The sequence below is a fragment of the Capra hircus genome, chromosome 26 (assembly GCF_001704415.2).
Source record: "Capra hircus breed San Clemente chromosome 26, ASM170441v1, whole genome shotgun sequence".
Taxonomy (NCBI): domain Eukaryota; kingdom Metazoa; phylum Chordata; class Mammalia; order Artiodactyla; family Bovidae; genus Capra; species Capra hircus.
In genome coordinates this window covers 20,865,689-20,888,014 of record NC_030833.1, presented here as the reverse complement: position 1 = coordinate 20,888,014, position 22,326 = coordinate 20,865,689, and the positions used below count along the sequence as shown (strand labels likewise).

The 22,326-nt window shown below is 38.8% G+C and overlaps 1 protein-coding gene across 1 annotated transcript in view; it reads left to right on the top strand.

Annotated features, from left to right (window-relative positions):
- The window catches only part of SMC3 (structural maintenance of chromosomes 3), a 38,479-nt gene continuing 18,561 nt past the window's right edge, over nt 2,409–22,326 (top strand). The window contains exons 1-12 of the mRNA XM_018041507.1: nt 2,409–2,564; nt 3,543–3,618; nt 10,362–10,400; nt 11,869–11,936; nt 16,013–16,084; nt 16,961–17,040; nt 17,306–17,384; nt 18,523–18,640; nt 19,637–19,812; nt 20,334–20,414; nt 20,640–20,804; nt 21,143–21,264. Of these exons, the coding sequence (XP_017896996.1) occupies nt 2,550–2,564; nt 3,543–3,618; nt 10,362–10,400; nt 11,869–11,936; nt 16,013–16,084; nt 16,961–17,040; nt 17,306–17,384; nt 18,523–18,640; nt 19,637–19,812; nt 20,334–20,414; nt 20,640–20,804; nt 21,143–21,264 (1,091 nt within the window). The 5' untranslated portion in view covers nt 2,409–2,549. The remainder of the gene's footprint in view (nt 2,565–3,542; nt 3,619–10,361; nt 10,401–11,868; nt 11,937–16,012; nt 16,085–16,960; nt 17,041–17,305; nt 17,385–18,522; nt 18,641–19,636; nt 19,813–20,333; nt 20,415–20,639; nt 20,805–21,142; nt 21,265–22,326) is intronic.

The following is a 22,326-nucleotide window of genomic DNA, read 5'->3' as shown; positions in this document are numbered from 1 at the left end:
GGGGGGAAGTCGCTACTCTTCCTTGCACTATGAGGGCTTCTCATTGTGGTGGCTTCTTTTGTTGAGAAGCACAGGCCCTAGAGTGCGCAGGTTTCAGTAGCTATGGCTTGCAGGCTCTAAAGTACAGGTTCAGTAGTTGTGGCATATGGGCTTAATTGCTCCACGGCACATGGGATCTTCCCAGACCAGAAATCGAACTGGTGTCCCTTGCATTGGCAGGCAGATTCTTAACCACTGGACCACCAGGGAAGTCCCTGCACAAAAGTTTTCATAGAGTATAAATTATGTTTCTTTCATCGCTTGTGCTTTTAGTGTCATGTTTAAGAAACCATTGCCTGATTTATAGTCACAAAGATTTACTCCTATATTATCATCTACGATTTTCTATTTTTAGCCCTTACATTTAAGGAGTCTATGGTTACAGCTAAGACCACGTTGTTCCTAGGAGTGAAATAGGCAGCCAGTTGTGGTAGAGGTTCATTTACATACTATATTAGATTAGGTTTAGGTGAGTGGAGGCTGATGTCAGTCACCACAGCAGAAAAATCACAACCTTTCACCCAGTTTATAGACTTTAGCCAGATCCCACACCACAGCCCATAAACCGAACAGAAGGCTGGGTCCTGAGCAAGGTGTATTCCTCCTGCAAATGTATTCAGTATATTTATTCCTCCAATCTGACCCTGAAAGTTATCAGAGTAACTGACCCATCGGAGAAAGGGAGCAGTTAGATTTTTGAGTGTTACTGAATCCAGGCAGGACCCTGGGGGCCCTGCCTCATACCAAAAACCTTTCTGTGTCTCCTATTTCTTGTTTGTAAGAAAAAGGCTTCAGCCTCCTAGATTTTCCCTGAATTCCAAAGGGGATACTCAAAGTTACTAACTAGGGGAGTGAAGGAATGTAGAAAGACATTAAAAGGAGGCAAGAAACAATAGAGCAGTGATGGGGAGGGGTCCTGGTTCTTTTTCAAGGTACACATACTACAATCTGGTACACATCTCTTGAGTTCTTCTACAGGCACTAAGTCCCCCAGGCAGATCAAGAACGGTAAATGAAGGCTGAGCGGCAAGCATGTGGACCCCCGACTGGCTGGAAAAAGAGGGCTAATTGAGAGTCCTGGAATATTACCGTTACTATACCAGAAGGTCACACACCTCTGCAGCCCTTCCTCCAAATTTTACTTATAAAAACTCTTCCCAGAAAACCATTGGGTAGTTTGTGCTTTTTGAACATAAGCTGCCCCATTCTCCTCGCAATGAATCTTTCTCTGCTCCAAACTAAAACTTTTCAGTTTGTTTGGTCTCATCATGGAAGTAATACTCAAAGTGGCAAAAACCAGCGACTTCCATCTCTTCTCCTAAGGGCCGGTTTGACTTTCCTAAAAGTGGTTATGTTTTCCCTGAAGTGCTCTTTTTCTCTCCCTTGCCTCCTCTAATAAGTCATTTGTTTTCCCTGAAGTGTCCCTGTCCTCTTCGTCTATTAAAAAGGTACATAAAGTCTTCTTCCAGCACCAAGAGGCGTTGACAGGGACGAAGTTAGTCATTTGAAATAGTTCAATGTAGAAATAATCAGCGCTAGAACTGCCCGCCGTAGCGGGACGGGTGGCGAGGACCGACCAACTTGAGTGCTGAGTGGCAGGTAATTTTACAGCGGCCCAGAGATCCGAGTTTTTCTCCTGCGATTGGTGCAGATCAGATACGCCCAGGGTTGCCACTAGCACCTCCAAGCTTTTAGGCTGTTAGGAAAAAAAGGGGGGGAGGGGTTTTAATTTTAAATAAATCTTTGCGTTGCAGTTGTCCAATCTGCCTAGATTTATACCAATTGGCAGAGCAGTAACAGCTCTGGGATATTAATAACTATGACATTATTAAAATTAATTTTCTAGCGTCAAGTCCATTTGGGGCTGTCCTGAGAGTGGGGAGTCCAGAGTCAGCGGGGGCCATTCTAAGTTATACAAGAGAGAGAATAATAGAGGACCAGGGGTTCTGCCCCCCGAGTTTCCCCCCAGGTCGTGTACTCTACAGGTTCGGAGAGGCGCGCCGCCCGCCCCAGCTCGGTATTTCCAAACAGCGCGAGAGCACGGGGCCGTCAACTCGCACGGCTACTGGCGCTTGGACACCCTCTCTCAGCTTTGGCGCCGAACCTTTCGCCACCTTGTGGCCGCAACCATTGGCTGCGCGCTCGGAGGGTATACAGGTCAATCTCACGACCAAGGCTTTTCCGAATGAAGTTTCCGACTACTTCTCAGGGAAAATTCATTTAAAAATTGAGGAGTCACATGAAATTCAGTTAGCGACATCGCAGAAGGCTCTTTTGCTAAAAAGACAGAGCAGATCTGACTCTGATTCCCCCCACGTTCCGAGGGAAGCTGCGAGGGTGGTTCCGTCCGAGGCGGGGACTCCGCCTCCATGGGCGCCGCCATTTTGTTTGGCTCGAGGGGTGCAAGCGGCGCCTTGGGGGGTGGGGTCTTTTAGGCGCCTCACCTAACCCCGCTGCCGAGTTGTTGCTGCTCGCCGGGAGCCCTTCTCCCCGGCCAGGGGCGCGGAACCATGTACATAAAGCAGGTGAGGCCTGTGCGTCCCTCCCGCCCCTCAGGGGCTCGTGAGGACAGCTCCTGTCGGGGGTGTTGCTTCTTGCAGGGTGGCGCGGGGCTGGACAGGGACTGTGGGGGAGGGGCGCAGCTCGGGGCGCCCCTTTGCAGCCCGAGCCTCTCCGCAGGGCGCTTGTCTGAGGGAGGCGGGCTCTAGCGGAGAGAGCTGGAGGGGCTGGCGAAGTGGGCCTTTTGGAGGGAACCGGGCCCTCCCGGGTGGACGAGAAGCAGCTTGGTCCTGTGGGGCTAGGCAGCCCCGTCGCGAGCCGTTTGCGTGGCGTGTGTGAAGAGAGGGTGTCCCCGGCCTCGGGACGCCTGTGGGGTCCAAGCTGGGTGTCAGCTTAGCCAGGGGCCTCGCTCCTCCGCGAGTTACCGGAGACGTGAAAGGGTCCCTCCTTCCTGCAGAATGTGTAGCGCCTCCTCATTCCGTTGTTTACTTTCTGTCAAAATGGTCTTGCCGCGCTGGAGGCCACCCCGAAAATGAGCCCATTCACACTCCTTAAGAGAAGTTTCTCGGCTGGATGTGTTGGACTCTGAGCAGTCCTGTCCTGGATGGGCGGCTCTTTTTTGGTCAGAGTGTGACTGAAAGGGGCGCCCAGGACCGCTGAGCCCCCCTGCATACTAGATAAGACTTTCATCCGGCCCTCTGATGGTTAGTGCTCCAGCCAGCCTTACCCAGTGTGTTTGATTTTGAGCGCTCCCTAACAGGTAACTAATTATAACTTCTCCTAAGCAACACTGGCAGTGGTTACTGATATATGGGCAGTTTTAAGAAGATTTTTAAATCATTTTCCAAGATAAATTTTTCTTCTCTGACATGGAAATTTTTCTATTTGGCATTAAATGGGAAACCAGAAAGGGAAGGAGGGCAAACGGAAAATACTAGCTTAGAGGTTATTTCTTTTGGGGCGTGTTATTTCTTTCTGAAAAAAATCTCTCTTCTGTTTGTTAGGTTATTATCCAGGGTTTTCGAAGTTATAGAGATCAAACAATTGTAGACCCGTTCAGTTCAAAACATAATGTTATTGGTAAGTGTTCATGGTTCACTCTTGTCAGTTTTCTGTCTACATAGTCGTTTAAATTTGCCTACATTTGCCTACATTATGCTTAAGGAGACAGGAATTGTCTTAATATTACATAAATTTTTTTTTTCTTTCTGTGTGAATACTTTTATCTGCACTGATGAAATTGCTTCCTTTTTACGTTTAAAAATACTTGGATAAGAGAGTATTCATTTTTATTTGGCAGCCTTGTGTGTATATGTTTTAATAGATTTAAGTTCATAGTGAATGGCACTAAATTTAGCATTTCAGCTATTCTTGGTATGTCATTTCCTACTTTAAAAATGGTCACTATTGCCTTATTTCAAAGATGACCATTCTTTATTCACAAATTAGGTTGTTCTAAGATATTTTTTTTTTTCCTATTACAATGTCCAAGGACAGACCATGCAGCTTGATAGGAAAAGCATAAACTTTGGATCATGGCAGAATGGGATTCAAATCCCCGTTCTGCTATGTATTCTTCAGACTTCCTGATGCTTCGGTTTTCTCACCTGGAAAGTGGAAATAATGATACATGTTTCTTAGGGCTGTTGGGAACATTAAATGAGAAAGCAATAATGTGAGGATAAGGGGGCTAATGGTGATTGTCCTTCAATATAATAGTTAATATATAGGTTCTACAGATGATAATGATACAGACAGCAAGTGTTTTCTGACCATCTGCCGAGTTTTTAAAGAACAGATTAAATGAGTGCTTCTAGACACCAGAAAGAAGGCAATGGCACCCCACTCCAGAACTCTCGCCTGGAAAATCCCACGGACAGAGGAGCCTGGTAGGCTGCAGTCCACGGGGTGGCTAAGAGTCGGACACGACTGAGCGACTTCATTTTCAGTTTTCACTTTCATGCGTTGGAGAAGGAAATGGCAACCCATTCCAGTATTCTTGCCTGGAGAATCCCAGGGACAGGGGAGCCTGGTGGGCTGCCGTCTGTGGGGTCTCACAGAGTCGGACACGCCTGAAGCGACTTAGCAGCAGCAGCAGCAGACACCAGAAAAGTATAGAATCGCTATCAACATAGATTTCAGCTATACAGTGTCCTAGTTGGCTTGGTCTGCCACAACAAAATATCATAGACTAGATGGCTTAAACAACAGGGATTTATTTTTTCACTGCTCTGGAGAACCTTTGTTTGAACCTCTCCCTCTTGAAAGAGCAATAGTCCTACCATAAAGGCCTCACTCCTAACCTCATGTAAATTGCCTCCCAAAGACCCCTTATCTCCAAAAAGCTTCACATAGTAGGGTTAGGGCTTTAACATATGAATTGGGGGTCAAGGAGAGTATGTACCATGGAGTCCATAGCTTGAGGTAAGATTCATACTGTTGACTAAAAAAAATGCATGAGGTGGGAATTAAGTTTTATTTGGGGCAAAATGAGGACTGCAGCCCAGGAGATAAGCACCTCAGATAACTCTGTGAGACTGCTCCAAAGAGGCAGTGGGGGAAGGTCAGTCTCTAAGATTTTGGTGAAGGGGAAGTTCAGTGCATTCAAGCCTTTTGGTGGTTATTCAGTCGCTAAATTGTGTCTGACTCTTTGTGACCCCATGGAGTGCAGCATGCCAGCCTTCCCTGTCCTTTACCATCTCCTGGAATTTACTCCGACTCATGTCCATCGAGTTAGTGATGCGATCCAACCATTTCATTTCTGTCACCCCATTCTCCTCCTGCCTTCAATCTTTCCCGGCATCAGGGTCTTTTCTAATAAGTTGGCCGTTCTCATCAGGTGGCCAAAGTATTGGAGCTTCAGCTTCAACATCAGTCCTTACAGTAAGTATTCAGAATTGATTTTCTTTAGGATTGACTGGTTTGATCTCCTTGCAGTACAAGGGACTCCCAAGAGTCTTCTCCAACACCACAGTTCAAAAGCATCAATTCTTGGTGCTCAGCCTTCCTTATGGTCCAACTCTCAAATCCATACACGACTACTGGAAAAACCATAGCTTTGACTAGGCAGACCTTTGTAGGCAAAGTAATGTCTTCTTTTTAATATGCTGTCTAGGTTAGTCATAGCTTTTCTTCCAAGAAGCAAGCGTCTTTTAATTTCATGGCTGCAGTCACCATCTGCAGTGATTTTGGAGCCCTGAAAAATAAAGTCTCACTGTTTCCATTGTTTCCTCATCTATTTGCCATGAAAAGATGGGACCGGATGCCATGGTTGTCGTTTTTTGAATGTTGAGTATTAAGCCAGCTTTTTCACTCTCCTCTTTCACCTTCAGCAAGAGGCTCTTCAGTTCCTCTTCGCTTTCTGCCATAAGGGTGGTATATCATCTGCATATCTGAGGTGATTGATATTTCTCCCGGCGATCTTGATTCCAGCCTGTGCTTCATCCAGCCCAGCATTTCTCATGATGTACTCTGCATATAAGTTAAATAAGCAGGGTGAAAATATACAGCCTTGATGCATTCCTTTCCCTCTTTTGAACCAGTCCATTGTTCCATGTTGAGTTCTAACTGTACTAACAGGTTTCTCTGGAGGCACGTAACATGGTCTGGTAGTCTCATCTCTTGAAGAATTTTCCACAGTTTGTTGTGATGCACACACTCAAAGGCTTTAGCGTAGTCAGTGAAGCAGAGGTGGATATTTTTTTGGAACTCTCTTGCTTTTCTTTGATCCAGTGGACGTTGGCAATTTGATCTCTGGTTCTTCTGCCTTTTCTAAATCCAGCTTGAACATCTGGGAGTTCTCTGTTTAGGAGAACTGAAGCCTTGCTTGGAGAATTTTGAACATTACTTTGCAAGCGCTTATTTGACACAAAGTTTTCTGCTAGTCAAGAGGAAAGAATGTCATCATGAGGGATTTAGTTATTTTCTAGATCTGAAGAGATGCAGGGATTGGGATCATGAAATCAGTTCCTGAAAATATCTATCTGAAGACCTGTTGCACCAGTTTCCCCGGTGGGAAAGTGAGAGTGAGCACAGTGCCTGACTCTCCACCCTAAATTCAGCTCGGGGGGTGCTGAAGGCCAGCAGCTGCAGCAGCACAGGGTTCAATCTCTGCAGAGGCAAATGGCAAACGCCCTTGTTGTTCTGTTGCTGGCACATGCTCTTGGCAAGTGCCAGTTTAGTTGACAATACAGAAATAAGGGTGAACAGTGAATACTAATGTTCCCAGATAAACTTTTGAGAATCATACTTTATTTTGAAATAAATAATAAAATTTAAAAGTTGAGGGCACGAAAAAGCCTGCCTTTGAAACATCAGTTGCAGCTTTGTAGTTGGTAATAAAAACATACTTTTCCTTCTGCCTTAACCTACTGAAAAATCATTAATTAGTGTGCTATAAGAATAGATTGATTGTACTAGAGTTTTACTTACATTTTGATTATAAGCATCTTCTGATTTTCATCAATCAGAAAATCTTTAGAAATGGAGAAACGTGAATAATTACTAGATTTAGATTATTTCCTTAACTCATGAATTAGAAGTGGTTAAATATCTTAATATCAGTTTTATACAGTTATAGTTTCTCTTTGGTATCTTGGATGTGACTAAAACTTGTTATAAAATCTTGGTCTTTTTGCATATAACCTAAGCATATCCCTAGATTACTTGTAATACAGTGTAAATGCTATGTAAATAGCTGAAAATACAATGTACATCATGTGTAAATAGTTGCCAGCTTGTGGCAAATTCTGGTTTGTTTTTGGAACTTTCTGAAAACCCCCAGTCTATGGTTGATTAAATCCTTGGGTCTGGAACCCAGTGGAGGACTAATTTTATCCCTGGTGGCTTACAGGGTAAAGCGTCTGACTGCAATGAGGGAGACCCGGGTTCGATCCCTGGAGAAGGAAATGGCAATCCACTCCAGTACTCTTGCCTGGAAAATCCCATGGACCAGGGAGCCTGGTCAGCTACAGTCCATGGGATCACAAAGAGTCGGACAGGACTGAGCTACGACATGTTTGGTTGGTTGGTTGGTTGTTCTTGACATTTCAGTTGTTTTGGTTTTGTAAGATGATGGCCATCATTACCTAGAATGATTAAATTATATCTGTAGGGCCTCTTCAGTTTAGTTCAGTTCAGTCACTCAGTTGTGTCCGACTCTGCGAGCTCATGAATCACAGCACGCCAGGCCTCCCTGTCCATCACCAACTCCCGGAGTTCACTCAGACTCGCGTCCATTGAGTCAGTGATGCCATCCAGCCATCTCATCCTCTGTTGTCCCCTTCTCCTCCTGCCCCCAATCCCTCCCAGCATCAGAGTCTTTTCCCATGAGTCAACTCTTCGCATGAGGTGGCCAAAGTACTGGAGTTTCAGCTTTAGCATCATTCCCTCCAAAGAAATCCCAGGGCTGATCTCCTTCAGAATGGACTGGTTGGATCTCCCTGCAGTCCAAGGGACCCTCAAGAGTCTTCTCCCAACACCACAGTTCAAAAGCATCAATTCTTCTGGTAGGGCCCCTTACCAGGTAGCTATTTTACTACTTTGGTTGAAACATTAGGATTGTTAATAATCACAGTTACAAAGGAAATTATCTAAATGTTCTTTTGTTTAACTGAAAAAAAAATGATATTGTTTAATGTATTTTAAAAACAAGTCCGGACTTCCTGGCAGTCCAGTGGTTGAGACTTCACCTTCCAATACACAAGGTGCAGGTTCAATCCCTGGTCCAGGAGCAAAGATCCCCATGCCTTATGGCCACAAAAGCATAAAGCAGAAATAATATTGTAACAAATTTAATAAAGACTTTAAAAACAGTCCACATAAAAAAAAAATCTTAAAAAATAAAAACAAGTCCGTTAATCGTGTAAGAAAGACCAAAAGTAATATACACTGAGATTGATCCTAAACATAACTTTTGAAAGCATACCACTTTAATGATTTTCGACCCTTAGGAAAATAATGATTTGAAGGCAGGGAGAACCTCGTGTGCTGATACTTGTTTGATGTTTAAATGTAATAACCATAAACCTTTTTAAGGTTATCTTTATCCCTATCCTTCTAACAAAAGAAATATACGTGACTCTGTAGAACATAAAGAGCATAGAAGCTAAAAGGAAAAAGAATTAAACTGTAGTCCCTCTACCCAGAGATAGCTGTTTCCTGTTAATGATCTATACTTGTGTTAGTCCCCTGCTTTCCTGGAAAACAGAGCCCCAAGCCTGCTTAGCTGCTAGGGCCTTAATGGGAGAGTGCAGTTTGAGGGCAAGAGTGAGGGGAGAAGGTCATACCTTTACAAAGAAGATATATCTGGTTTGTGGTCACACTGGATCACTTCTAGACAGATTTTGTGAATCCATCTTATATAATCACAGTAGAGTTATCAATGTCAGTAAATTTAGCATCAATACAGTAATCATTTATTTTTATTTTCTATTTATGTTGACTGACCGAGAAATGTTCTTTATAACATTTCCCCCCACCCCAGTACCGGATTTAATTTAGGATCAGGCGTTGCATTTAGTTGTCACGTCTCTTTATTCTCATTTAATCTGGGTCATTTCCACAGCCTTTGTCTTTTACAATGTTGGTTTTGAGAAATATTATGTAAATGATGTGTCCTTTTCAGGGTACTCCATGTGGAGGCACACGATCTCCATCTGCTGCTTATTGACGATTATACTTTTGATCAGTAAAGAGTGTGTCATTTTTCCACTCTAGTAGTGTTTTTTCCTTTGCAACTGATAAATAATGTGGAGAGATTTGGGGACCATGCAAATACTGTGTTCCTTATCAAAATTCGCCCTTAGATTTAGTATTCATCAATAATTCTTGCCTTTATTCTGGTAGTTACAGGATGATGATATTCTATTTCCAGCACTCCTCTCACATTTACCCTTTGTTATTTTACTATAATCAAGCATCCTTTCTCCTTAGCTGTTTATTTTTTTTATTTTCAGTATGGACTCATGAATTATTCTCCTCCACTTCCACCTAAGCCCTAATTTATAATTCATCTAATTATTTTAGTGCTCAAATTATCCTGGATTTCCCTAGTAGAAGACCCCCTTCAAGTTGGCCTGTGTCTGTTGTATGCCTTTTTTTTTTTAAAGCACTTCATTATTTTCTGATCTCTGTAGAATTTACTTTGGATTAAAGATAATGACTTTGGGGCTAAATTGTTCAGGATATTGGTCAAGATTGAGAGAGAGTGACATAGTTATTCATGACTCTTAATGAAAATTCTGCTGAACAGAAAAGTTCAAATAAATTCATTATACCTGATGCATTTGATTTTCTTTTATGTATAGAATTGCTTATTTCTGAATTCAGGTAGTAAAACAAGTGCCTTATAGTTGTCTGTATTTTTGTGATTCTGAGAGACTATACTTGATGTATAGGGCTGATCAGAAAACAGTTTTAATATGGAAATGGTTTGAGAATTTTTAATGACTGTTTAAGTATTTTAAAATTTTAGCATGTGAATCTTTAAGTTGTTAGATGTATTATATATAATTAAAATAGAATTACATGTCCATTGTAATGACCAGGTAATATGTTTAGTTATTCCTGTTAATTTTAAACTATTGAGAAAGAGCAAAAAAGTAAACAATGAAATAAATTTCTTTAAGAAAAAAACTGAAGATGATACAAAAACTGTACTCATTTGGTAATTAAAGCTGTTTTATTATTTGCTGTTCACTGTCCTGTTGTATTTAAGTTTTAAGATGTTTTGTTAGAAAATAGGATTTTATATCTTTGAATACTTTCAGTTTAAAATTTTACTGTTTTTTATACAAAATAACATACTTTTTGAAATTTTACAGTGGGCAGAAATGGATCTGGAAAAAGTAACTTTTTTTATGGTAGGTATTATATTTTGAATTCTAAATATAATAAGACCTAGGTATCTTAAGGTAGTTTATCTGAGGTTATGTCTGCATGAAACAGAAGAAATACTTCTTCAAACACGATTGAAATTTAATGTAAAGGGTTTAGAGTGTAAGAATCTGAGCTCTGCGCTAGTGGCTAATTAGCCATGTGAGATTATGCAAAACAACTTCGCAAAGTAGTCTTTCACTTTAAAAACAGGTATTTACCCTGCCTACCTTCGATGAGTTGTGAGAATCAAATGAGATTTATGTATAGGAGTGCTTTCTAAACTTCAGTACCATATATAAATGTAAATGCAGAAAGAGAGAGAAAGAATATAAGTGCAGTAGAATAGTTAATATTGTTATGGGAAATAGCTTATCTGTTTCATCTAAATCAATTATTTTAATAAAAGATGGAGGAGTATAAAAAACTATAGACTCAACAAAGACAGTTGTCAGAAGGTAGTAAATAGAGCTTTGAAAACTAGCTCTTAAAATGCATTTAAGAATAGTAATGCCTGTGTTAAATTCTTTGGGGAGGAAAAATATTTTAACAGATTTGGACTATATAGAGTAGGTTGAAGAATTTTTGAATGTCTTAGTTGAGTGGTGCTTGAGGAAAAGGGAGCATTAGTAATAGTAGAGGTTCTGTCCCTTCTCTGCTCACAGCTCTAAAGGGCACTCTGAATCCCATCAGTAGTTGTAATTTGGGGATGGTGAGAAGAGTAGGATTGGAGTGGAAGTATTTCATAATCTCTAGGAGTTTGAATTTGTCTCCTCCAAGGTGATTATAAAAGAAAACCAATCCCCACCATCACCTCCAGCATACATATTCATATACACAAACTCAGTCTTCTAGAGTGTCAAAAGTCTCTCGGGTGGACTGGGAATACAAAAGTTGAGTAAAGAGTTACATTTCTAGGAGAGGGTTGTCCAGTTAGGCATTCTGAGGAAGTGGCATGAATGACACCTTCTTATTTATAGAAGACAAAGGGCATGTAAGTACTGCAGCAGAGAGTGGAAATCTGAAGCATTTCTCAGTATTTCCTGCTTGGTTCTGTTTCTTTAGACAAAGCATCCAATTAACGATACTATAGGAATATATCCTATTTTGTGAAATATTTTAATTTATATCATTTATATGTAGTGGATAAAAGCAAATATAGCATGAAACCTGAACATGTATACTCTGATCAAGTCACACCTTACTTCTACTTGTCTTTATTTTCTTACCTTAAATGTTTTAGTGAAAGCTTGTTAATATTTTTCTAATATCATCATTTCGTAGGTGATTAATCTGTACAGGCAAATTTTCTGCATTCCTTTTGTCTATATGAAACAGTTAATCTGTATTGTTCATTACCTGATAGAAACACTGTGTTCTCTGAAGGTACAGGAGATTATAACTAAAGCATAAATCTTTTTTAGATTGTACTAATAGTTGTTTTTATGTTTCTAGCAATTCAGTTTGTTCTCAGTGATGAGTTTAGTCATCTTCGTCCGGAACAGCGATTGGCTTTGTTACATGTGAGTGAGACTGCTTTAAAACATTACCGGTTTTAAGTACTTCTAAAAATACATTGTCAGTTCCGCTAAACAAAATTATTTTTTCAAGTTTCAGATCTTTTGTGAACATGACACAATATGTTTCTTATGTATATTGTTCTGTAATTGTGAAATTTAGTGTACTATATTAATGCAGGATAAAGGCTTAATTTATATATAATGGTTAAAAAAATTGTAGGAGTTCCCTATGGATGGATATATCTTCCATATAAATATAAATTATTTATTTAAAGAGTATGGCCTGGTAAGGGTCTGGAATCTGGTTTGCTGAGGAGAAAAACGAGTTAGGTTGGGGTTTAGAAAGTTTGAGACTCAGAATCAAGTTAATATGGAGCCACAGAAAAGCAACCATTACAAACTTAACCACATAAAATTACTTTCAGCCATATTTGTACTTAAATGGTAACATTATTTTCCAATAAGAAAGTATGTTTATAGTAATGAAAATTGTTAGAATGTTTTCATTAAATTATAAATAGTAAATACTTTTAAGGTAAGAAAATATAAAAGTCTATGATAAAATGGTGTACCTTATCTGTCTTATTTAAATATAGCTTATAATTACTTTTAAGACCAGAAAGCAGGATTCTTCAATGTATCTACACAGTATCTCTCAGACTTAAAGTTCTTTTCCAACCATTATCCTCCACTACCCCTGCCCACTTTTTTTTCTGGTTGTGCCATGTGCCTTGCGGGATCTTAATTCCTCAACCAGGGATTGAACCAAGGCCACGGCAGTGAAAACACCAAGTCCTAACCACAGGACTGGCAAGGAATTCCTTCCTCCCACTCTTAAATTTTAATTTTAATTTTTTTATTTGAATTTTTAGTCTGGTAATCAGGATTGATTCCCTATAAGCAAATCTCTGTTTAGGTTTCTCAGATTAGCATAAAAAGAATAGTTTCTTTAGGTGTTATTCTTTATTGTATTGAACTACTTCATAACAGTTTTCACAATCTAGAAATTATCTGGGCTTGGTAAGTATCTGGGTCACAAATTGATCAAAGTGTGATATGTTAAATGTGTATGTGTTCATAGCAGATTTAAAATTATACAGAATATCTCAAATGTTTAAAAAGACAGTTCCAGTAATTATATGCTTTGTTAGGGTTCCTTTCTAACATTAAGATGAATCTGTAAGAGAAAGGCTCAAAGTTTTATGTATTAGCAAATAGGTAAAATTGGGTGGCTATGGGGTCTTGTGCTCAAATGAAGTAGTATGTAGAATAAAACCTATTTACATCTAACTTTGACATCTTTTGCATAGTTCTCATTTTTAAAATTCACAGTCAAAGTCTATTTGGAGGAGAAAAAGAAAGCTCTGTGGTTGAGTATTGTCATCCTAATCCGATGTCTGCTGCTTTGGCAAGAGGATTTTCTCAGTACAGTTCAGTCGCTCAGTTGTGTCCAACTCTTTGCAGCCCCATGGAGTGCAACACGCCAGGCTTTCCTATCCATCATCAACTCCCGGAACTTGCTCAAACTCAAGTCCGTCGAGATCGTGATGCCATCCAACCATCTCAATCCTCTGTCATCCCCTTCTCCTGCCTTGTCTTGCCCAGCATCAGGGTCTTTTCTAAAGAGTCAGTTGTTCACATCTGGTGGCCAGAGTATTGGCGCTTCAGCTTCAGTATCAGTCCTTCCAATGAATATTCAGGACTGATTTCCTTTGGGATTGACTGGTTTGATATCCTTGCAGTCCAAGGGACTCTTGAGAGTCTTCTCCAATCCCACAGTTCAAAAGCATCAATTCTTCAGTGCTCAGCTTTCTTTACAGTCCAACTCTCATATCCATACATGACTACTGGAAAAACTATAGCTTTAACTAGATGGACCTTTGTTAGCAAAGTAATGTCTCTGCTTTTTAATATGCTGTCTAGGTTAGTCATAGCTTTTCTTCCAAGGAGTCTGTTAATTTCATGGCTGCAATCACCATCTGCAATGATTTTGGAGCCCAAGAAAATAGTCTGTCACTGTTTCCATTGTTTTCCCATCTGCTTGCCATGAAGTAATGGGACCGATGCCATGATCTTCGTTTTTTGAATGTTGACCTTTAAGCCAACTTTTTCACTCTCCTTGACTTTCATCAAGAGGCTCTTTAGCTCTTCTTCGCTTTCTGCCATAAGGGTGGTATCATCACGTATCTGAGGTTATTGATATTTCTCCCAGCAATCTTGATTCCAGGTTGTGCTTCATCCAGTCTGGCATTTTGCATGATGTACTCTGCACATAAGTTAAATAAGCAGGTTGACAATATATAGCCTTGACTTATTCCTTTCCCGATTTGGAACCAGTCTGTTGTTCCATGTCCGGTTCTAACTGTTGCTTCTGACATGCATACAGATTTCTCAGGAGGCAGGTCAGGTGGTCTGTTATTTCCCATCTGTTTAAGAATTTTCCACAGTTTGTTGTGATCCATGCAGTCAAAGGCTTTGGTGCAATGAATAAAGCAGAAGTAAGTGTTTTTCTGGAGCTCTCTTGCTTTTTCTATGATCCAGTGGACGTTGGCAGTATGATCTCTGATTCCTCTGCCTTTTCTAAATCCAGCTGGAACATCTGGAAGTTCTAGATTCATGTACTGTTGAAGCCTGGCTTGGGGAATTTTGAGCATTACTTTGCTAGCATGTGAGATGAATCCAATTGTGTAGTACTTTGAGCATTCTCTGGCATTGCCTTTCTTTGGGATTGAATGAAAACTGACCTTTTCCAGTCCTGTGGCCACTGCTGAGTTTTCCAAATTTGCTGATATATCCAGTGCAGCACTTTCACAGCCTCATCTTTTAGGATTTGAAATAGCTTAGCTGGAATTCTATCACCTCCACTAGCTTTGTTCATAGTGATGCTTCCTAAGGCCCACTTGAGTTCACACTCCAGGATGTCTGGCTCTCAGTAGGTGATGACACCATCATGGTTATCTGTATCATGAAAATCTTTTTTGTATAGTTCTTTTGTGTATTCTTGCCACCTCTTAATATCTTCTGCTTCTGTTAGATCCATACCATTTCTGTCCTTTATTGTGCCCATCTTTGCATGAAAAGTTCCCTTGGTATCTCTGATTTCCTTGAAGAGTTCTCTAGTCTTTCCCATTCTATTGTTTTCCTCTATTTCTTTGCATTGATCACTTAGGAAGACTTTTTTACCTCCTTGCTATTCTTTAGAACTCTGCATTCAGATGGGTATATCTTTCCTTTTCTCCTTTGCCTTGCGCTTCTCTTCTTTTCACAGCTATTTGTAAGGCCTCCTCAGACAACCATTTTGCCTTTTTGCATTTCTTCTTCTTGGGGATGGTCTTGATCATTGCCTCCTGTACAATGTCATGAACCTCCATCCATAGTTCTTAAGGCACTCTGTCTGTCAGATCTAATCCCTTAAATCTGTTTGTCACTTCCACTATATAATCGCAAGGGATTTGATTTAGGTCAGACCTGGATGGTCTGGTGGTTTTCCCTACTTTAGTCAATTTAAGTCTGAATTTTTAATAAGGAATTATGATCTGAGCCATGGTCAGCTCCCAGTCTTGTTTTTGCTGACTGTATAGAGTTTCTCCATCTTCTGTTGCAAAAAATATAATCCATCTGATTTCTGTATTGACCATCTGGTGATGTCCATGTGTAGAGTCTTCTCTTGTGTTGTTGGAAGAGGGTGTTTGCTATGACCAGTGTTAACTCTGGTAAAACTGTAAAACTCTGTTAGCCTTTGCCCAGCTTCATTTTGTACTCCCAAGGCCAAACTTGTCTGTTAGTTCAGGTATCTCTTGACTTCCTACTTTTGCATTCCAGTCCCCCATAATGAAAAGGACCTCATTTGGGGGGTGTTAGTTCTAGAAGGTCTTGTAGGTCTTCATAGAATCATGTAACTTCAGCTTCTTTGGCATTAGTGGTTGGGGCATAGACTGGATTGCTGTGATATTCTCGTCTGATAGAAATTTTCCTCCTTTGAATCAGGCTTGTTACCTGCACTAAACTTTAAAAGTATTTAGTATTTAAAGAATATGAAACTACCATTTAAATAACATTAATTTTTTCTTGTGTTTTAGGAGGGGACTGGTCCTCGTGTTATTTCTGCTTTTGTGGAGATTATTTTTGACAATTCAGACAACCGGTTACCGGTGAGTAACTGTTTCTTTCTTTTCAGTAATAATGTTGAGAATTTTATTGATGCAGCTGACTTTTTTCATGCTTTGAAACTTTTATTTATAGCTGTACTTAGGCTTTTATGATTTGTGTGTGTTAGTCACTCATTTGTGTCCAACTCCTTGTGAGTCCCTGGACTATAGCCTTCCAGGCTCCTCTGTCCATGGAATTCTCCAGACAAGAATATTGGAGTGGGTTGCCATGCCCTTCTCCAGGGGATCTTCCCAACACAGGGATCGAACCCAGGTTTCCTGCATTGAAGGCAGATTCTTTACTGATTTAGCTACCCAGGAAGGCTTTTATGATTTAGTTTATACTAAAATAGCTATAGCTTACATACTAACTTAAGTTTTGAATATTCTGGTAAACAAGTGGGAACGTGCAAGCTGTTGTAAAAAAAGGTCTTTGTCATGTAATTGAGTATTCATAGCATATCTTTCTTGGAGAAGGCAATGGCAACCTACTCCAGTACGCTTGCCTGGAAAATCCCATGGGCGGAGGAGCCTGGTAGGCTGTAGTCTATGAGGTCGCTAAGAGTTGGGCATGACTGAGTGACTTCACTTTCACTTTTCACTTTTCTGCATTGGAGAAGGAAATGGCAACCCACTCCAGTGTTCTTGCCTGGAGAATCCCAGGGATGGGGGAACCTGGTGGGCTGCTTTCTATGGCGTCTCACAGAGTCGGACACGACTGAAGTGACTTAGCAGCAGCAGCAGCATATCTTTAGTGAGATAATAGAAGTTTCAAAATAATTGCTATGGTGACGGACTCTAAAATGACCCTATTAACTGAAATGTTTCCAAAACATTTACTGTTAGATTTATGTTTGAGCATTTATGTTTTTTTCTTAGATCGACAAAGAGGAAGTTTCACTTCGGAGAGTTATCGGTGCCAAAAAGGATCAGTATTTCTTAGACAAGAAAATGGTCACGTAAGCATTTTTATGCTTATAATTTTTATACAAAAGAGCAAAAGTATTTTACTTGGCTCATATATGAGGTACTTTTGTCTCGTGTTCAGCAAATCATTATTTAGAGTTCAAGCATAAGACTCAGAAGATTCCCTGAGGCTGATGTGAATGATATTTAATGACTGTTCTGTAGTTCTTCATGCTCCTTAGCTCAAGGGTTAGTGTATTCTTTGCCTATTGTTAGATTGTTATATATTTGAAAAATTTTTTAATTGTTTATCAACAGGAAAAATGATGTGATGAATCTCCTTGAAAGTGCTGGTTTTTCTCGAAGCAATCCTTATTATATTGTTAAACAAGGAAAGGTAAAAAAATATGTATCTTTTTAAATGGAATTTGTTTTCTGATTATATTCATTGAATGATGAATTTGATTTCATTCTAGTGGTTAAATTCAGGTGAAAATGGACCTTACTATCTTCTGTTTTCATTGATTTATTTTGCCCTGGAGTTTGTATTAATAATACCTTTTTTGTGGCCATAAAGTGTAAAACAGATCCATTGCATAGTGGGATAAAAGTATTTCAGCAGAATTATTTAAGTGGATCATGTTTTCTTAGTGATCTGCAGATATTTTTGGTTTGTAAGTTAAGAGTATTGTAGAAACTTTATAAAAATTACATTTGAAAACAGTTACTTTCTGAAATTAATACTCTCTCTGTTAGTATAACACTAGAAAGCTTACATTACCAGAAACTTGCCATAATGCTACATGTTATTTTCCCTCAATCGAATTGTATTTTTTACAGTTTTTAGGAGTTATATACTTGAGCTGATTGTTCTACTATTTCCTCATATATTTTAACTATATATATCGAAAATAATTTATTTTTCTTAGAACGTACCCTGCAGTGTCCTAAGTTACCTGTTGTGCTGTTTTGGACTAGGGGAGAATCCTTTTACAATGTCCACTTCTTATTTCATGTTGGAGGTGTTTTTAGCTATGTGTTGGAAAGTTAGCATTCAGAAAAAGGGATTAGGAAGAAGTGTTTCACTTTCAAGAGCGAGATTTTTGAAGAGACTGTCTTTGTGAGAAATTTCTTTAAAAGGAGGCTGATTTGAAAGCAATTACCTGAGACTTCTGCATGCATGCAGCATAGGTCCCTTTGTATTGTTTCAGTTTCTGCTCAAGGTCATTTCATAGAAACCATCCATGTTGTCTGCATCTTTTATAAGAGCACTGCCGTCACCCTAACTCTTTATGCTACAATTTCTTATTTTGTTTTGTTTTTCCTCATGGCACTTATAGTGTAATGGTATGTATGCTTCCTGTTTTTTTTTTTCCCCCTAGAATGTAGGTTTCTTGAGGATAAGATCTTTTCTCTTCATTGCTGTTCTCCTATTGTGAACTGATACTTAAAACTTGGTGTGTGAATACCTTTCAAGGTAGAGTTCTTAAAGAGCAATCTAGCTCTGTAAATAATTATTTTTCTAAAATTTTTAGATTAACCAGATGGCAACAGCACCAGATTCTCAGAGACTAAAACTGTTAAGAGAAGTAGCTGGTACTAGAGTGTATGATGAACGAAAAGAAGAAAGCATATCTTTAATGAAGGAAACAGGTAAAATAAATGTTATTCTGCCTTATTTCTTCTATTCTGTGTATTGCTTTTTCATTGTGTTATGATACTTGAGAGAAGTTGTCTATTCTCAGGAGTATATTGTATAATAATTTGCCTGTAGACTGATTGGAAAGAAAATTAGTGTTAGGCAGTTTAAGGTTTGAGAATTCTAACAGTTTGTCTCTTTGAATAAAGAATTGTTACTGTGAGATAATAGTACCATTCTAAGTCAGCTGCTTTGTGCCTTTAAAGTCTTTCTCATTATTAGTGAGGATAACACATTTGGATGTGTTCTTCAGGAAAAAAAAATGCTGAAATATCAGTTGGCATTAGGTTTTAATTTATTCAGAAGCAAGTAAATGTAAAACTTAAACTTTGAACTTGGGCTCTTCCTTAGTACATTCATTATGGAAACTCAACTTTGCCTTTCAAGTGCTGTGCCCTTTCGTGGCTTAGAGTCAGAGACCCTTACGTTCAAAGTCTAGATAATAGTTGCCTGATATTCAGACTTTAGATTTGACCTCTCTGGTCCAAAGCTTTCCCATCTATGAAGTCCTTTTTAATAGTTTGTAGTGGCGAATAGAGGAGCAAAGTCACACCATGATTGGAATATAGTAACTGTTCAGTATATGGCAGCTATATAGATAATGCTGTTATAAGAATTGAGAATCAGTGACACCAGTGATATTAAGTAGGATTTTGTGGTTTTTTTCCCTAATGTCATGGGGAGGCACATTAACTTTTAAAGGAAGCATAAACAAAGGCCTGTAACATGTAATATAAGAATCAGTGTCACCATGTATAAGTTTATTCTCTCATACTTTCCATAATAAAGCGTTTAAATTGCTATTTTAGTATCTTAGATTTGGTTACCACCTAATGTCAAAGAAGTAATGCTAAAGTGCTTAAGATTAAGTTTTACACAGTATATTTGAGAATTGATACTGCCTAAAAGTTTTATTCAACTCCTTCATCCTTCTCCCATTTTTTTTTAAGAGGGAAAACGGGAAAAAATCAATGAGTTGTTAAAATACATTGAAGAGAGATTACATACCTTAGAGGAAGAAAAGGAAGAACTAGCTCAGTATCAAAAGTGGGATAAGATGAGACGAGCCCTGGAATATACCATTTACAATCAGGAACTTAATGAGACTCGTGCTAAACTTGATGAGGTAAAATACTTACCTTTGCCACTTGTTTAATTTTATTTTTATGAATATATTAAACTCATACTGTATTTATACTTTTCAATGATTTTTAAATACATACCTCAAAAATGTTAAAACTTCTTAGTGAATTTATTGCTCAGCACATTTACTCTTTGAGTCTACTCCAAGGAAAATGACTCACATGGTCCTTGCTGTAGTTGCATCTGAAATATAATTAGGTGGTGGTGTCAGGCAGACCAGGATGAGAAGAAAACAACTTTTAGGGTTTCACGAATTTCTTTCTTGGCTTTTTAAGGTGTACTTTGTAATCAGTATTGCTAACATTTTGTACAAAAACTTGTTTTAGGTAATGCTGAAAACTATAGGCATTTTCTATTTAAACCCAATACAGTTATTTTGGGGGAAATTTTTTTTTTTTAAGTGAATGCTTGTTTTAGCAGATACTTAAAGATTTTTACTAGATGTTATAAAATATTGAACAAATCCAAAATGGGTTGGAAATCATAGCTTGTTTTTTTTCCCAGCTTTCTGCTAAGCGAGAGACAAGTGGAGAAAAATCCAGACAATTAAGAGATGCTCAGCAGGATGCAAGAGATAAGATGGAGGTAAGGTTATAAACTAGACTTAGGTTAACTTCTAACTTAACCTTTCTGTACCAGAATTATGGAATGGTAACTTCAAGTAGTGGTGTCACTGGGATTGAGTATTGGAAAGAGAGTAGTATTGAAAGTTTAAATAAGAGAAAAAGAAGAGACAAACCAATGGTGTCCTGATTTTGCTTTTGTATTTCTAGTTGTCTAACTTGTTTCTATTTGATACTTTTTGAATAGGATATTGAGCGCCAAGTTAGAGAACTGAAAACAAAAATTTCAGCTATGAAAGAAGAAAAGGAACAGCTCAGTGCTGAAAGACAGGAACAAATTAAGCAGAGAACTAAATTGGAGCTTAAAGCCAAGGATTTACAAGATGAATTGGCAGGCAATAGTGAACAGAGGGTAAGTTAAAATGCTGAAAATGAAAGACATAAATGTTCAGGTGAGTGGGAACTGCAGAGGACAGTCCTTTCTGTGACAGGGGTGCATGCTTGAAGGACAGTCCTTTCTGTGACAGGGGTACATGCTTGAATTTTTGTAAAAAAATTGGCACAGTAAAATTAATTTGCATTCAAGTTGCAACTGAGTACTTTCAGTTACTTACATTTAAAAATTAGTTTTATGTTGCAGGATCAGTTTTCTCATAAATTCTTTTCATGAGAAAATATCCTATGCTAGATTTAAAAATAAGAAAAGTTTTTAAACAGATTACATTTTTACTTATCTTGCTTTATTTACAGAAACGCTTATTAAAAGAAAGGCAGAAGCTGCTTGAAAAAATAGAAGAAAAGCAGAAAGAACTGGCAGAAACAGAACCTAAATTCAACAGTGTAAAAGAAAAAGAAGAGCGAGGAATTGCTAGGTCTGGGACTTTTTTCACCAATTCTAATTTTCTACATGGTTCCTCCATAGAACCTTATTATATAAAGAATTATAGGTTAGGAAGTTAGTAATTAAGGGCAAAGTTAAATGCCCATTTCAAAGTAACAGCCAGTACTGTGGGCCAGTATTAGTGTATGCATAGTGCCTATTTAGAAGCCCTAGGTGATCCACAGTATCTTCACTATAAGTTTGACAAATTTAAGGCTCTGGGAAGTTCAGTAACTTGCCCATAATAATAGAGCTAAAATTTGGACTTTGTTTACCCAAATTGTATCCTGCTGTGTGTTCATTCTGCCACCTTCTTTTCATACTTGACATCTTTTAACATCTATACGTTTTAGTTTCTGTCTGTAGATTGGACTTGCCAGTGTTTGCCGACTTCACAATTCAGTACATTATCGTGTTTTTATGCCTCATATGTTCATTTTAATGAAATTCCTGTTTATATCCTTTGTCCATTTTTTTCCTGATTTTATTTTTTCTTACTGTTTGATAGTATTGTTTTATGTTATCTGGGGGTTAATATTTGTCCTGTATGTTGTATGTGTTTTCTCTTGCCTTTTAACTTTTATAATGTCTTTCATTGTAAGGTGTTGAAAATGTTTAAATAATTAAATATAGTTGGAGCATTTTTGAAAATCCTGAGGTAGGGTGCTAGATTTGTCTAGGTTTAGTGATTAACCCAGACCAGGAAGGACCTTAAATCCTTAGAGGATGGGCTGTTTTACCTGAATTTCACAGTGATTTTGAAGTTAAATTAATGTTAAATAGAGCTAGTCCTAGAAGCACTATTAGATAACAGTTGCTTTTTATACTTAATTCCTTTTTCTTTTCCCCATGTGGGTTGTGGGGTCTTAGTGCCCTGGCTGTCAAACCCAGGCCCTCGGCAGTGAGAGCACACAGTCCTAAACACTGGACCACCAGGGAATTCTCCTTCTTTCCTTCTTGTATGGAATTACAAAAATGGTTATTGTCTCTCTGTACTCTTGAGGTATTGATTGCAATTAAACTTGGTTATTTCCTGTTCTCCTTTTTAATCCTT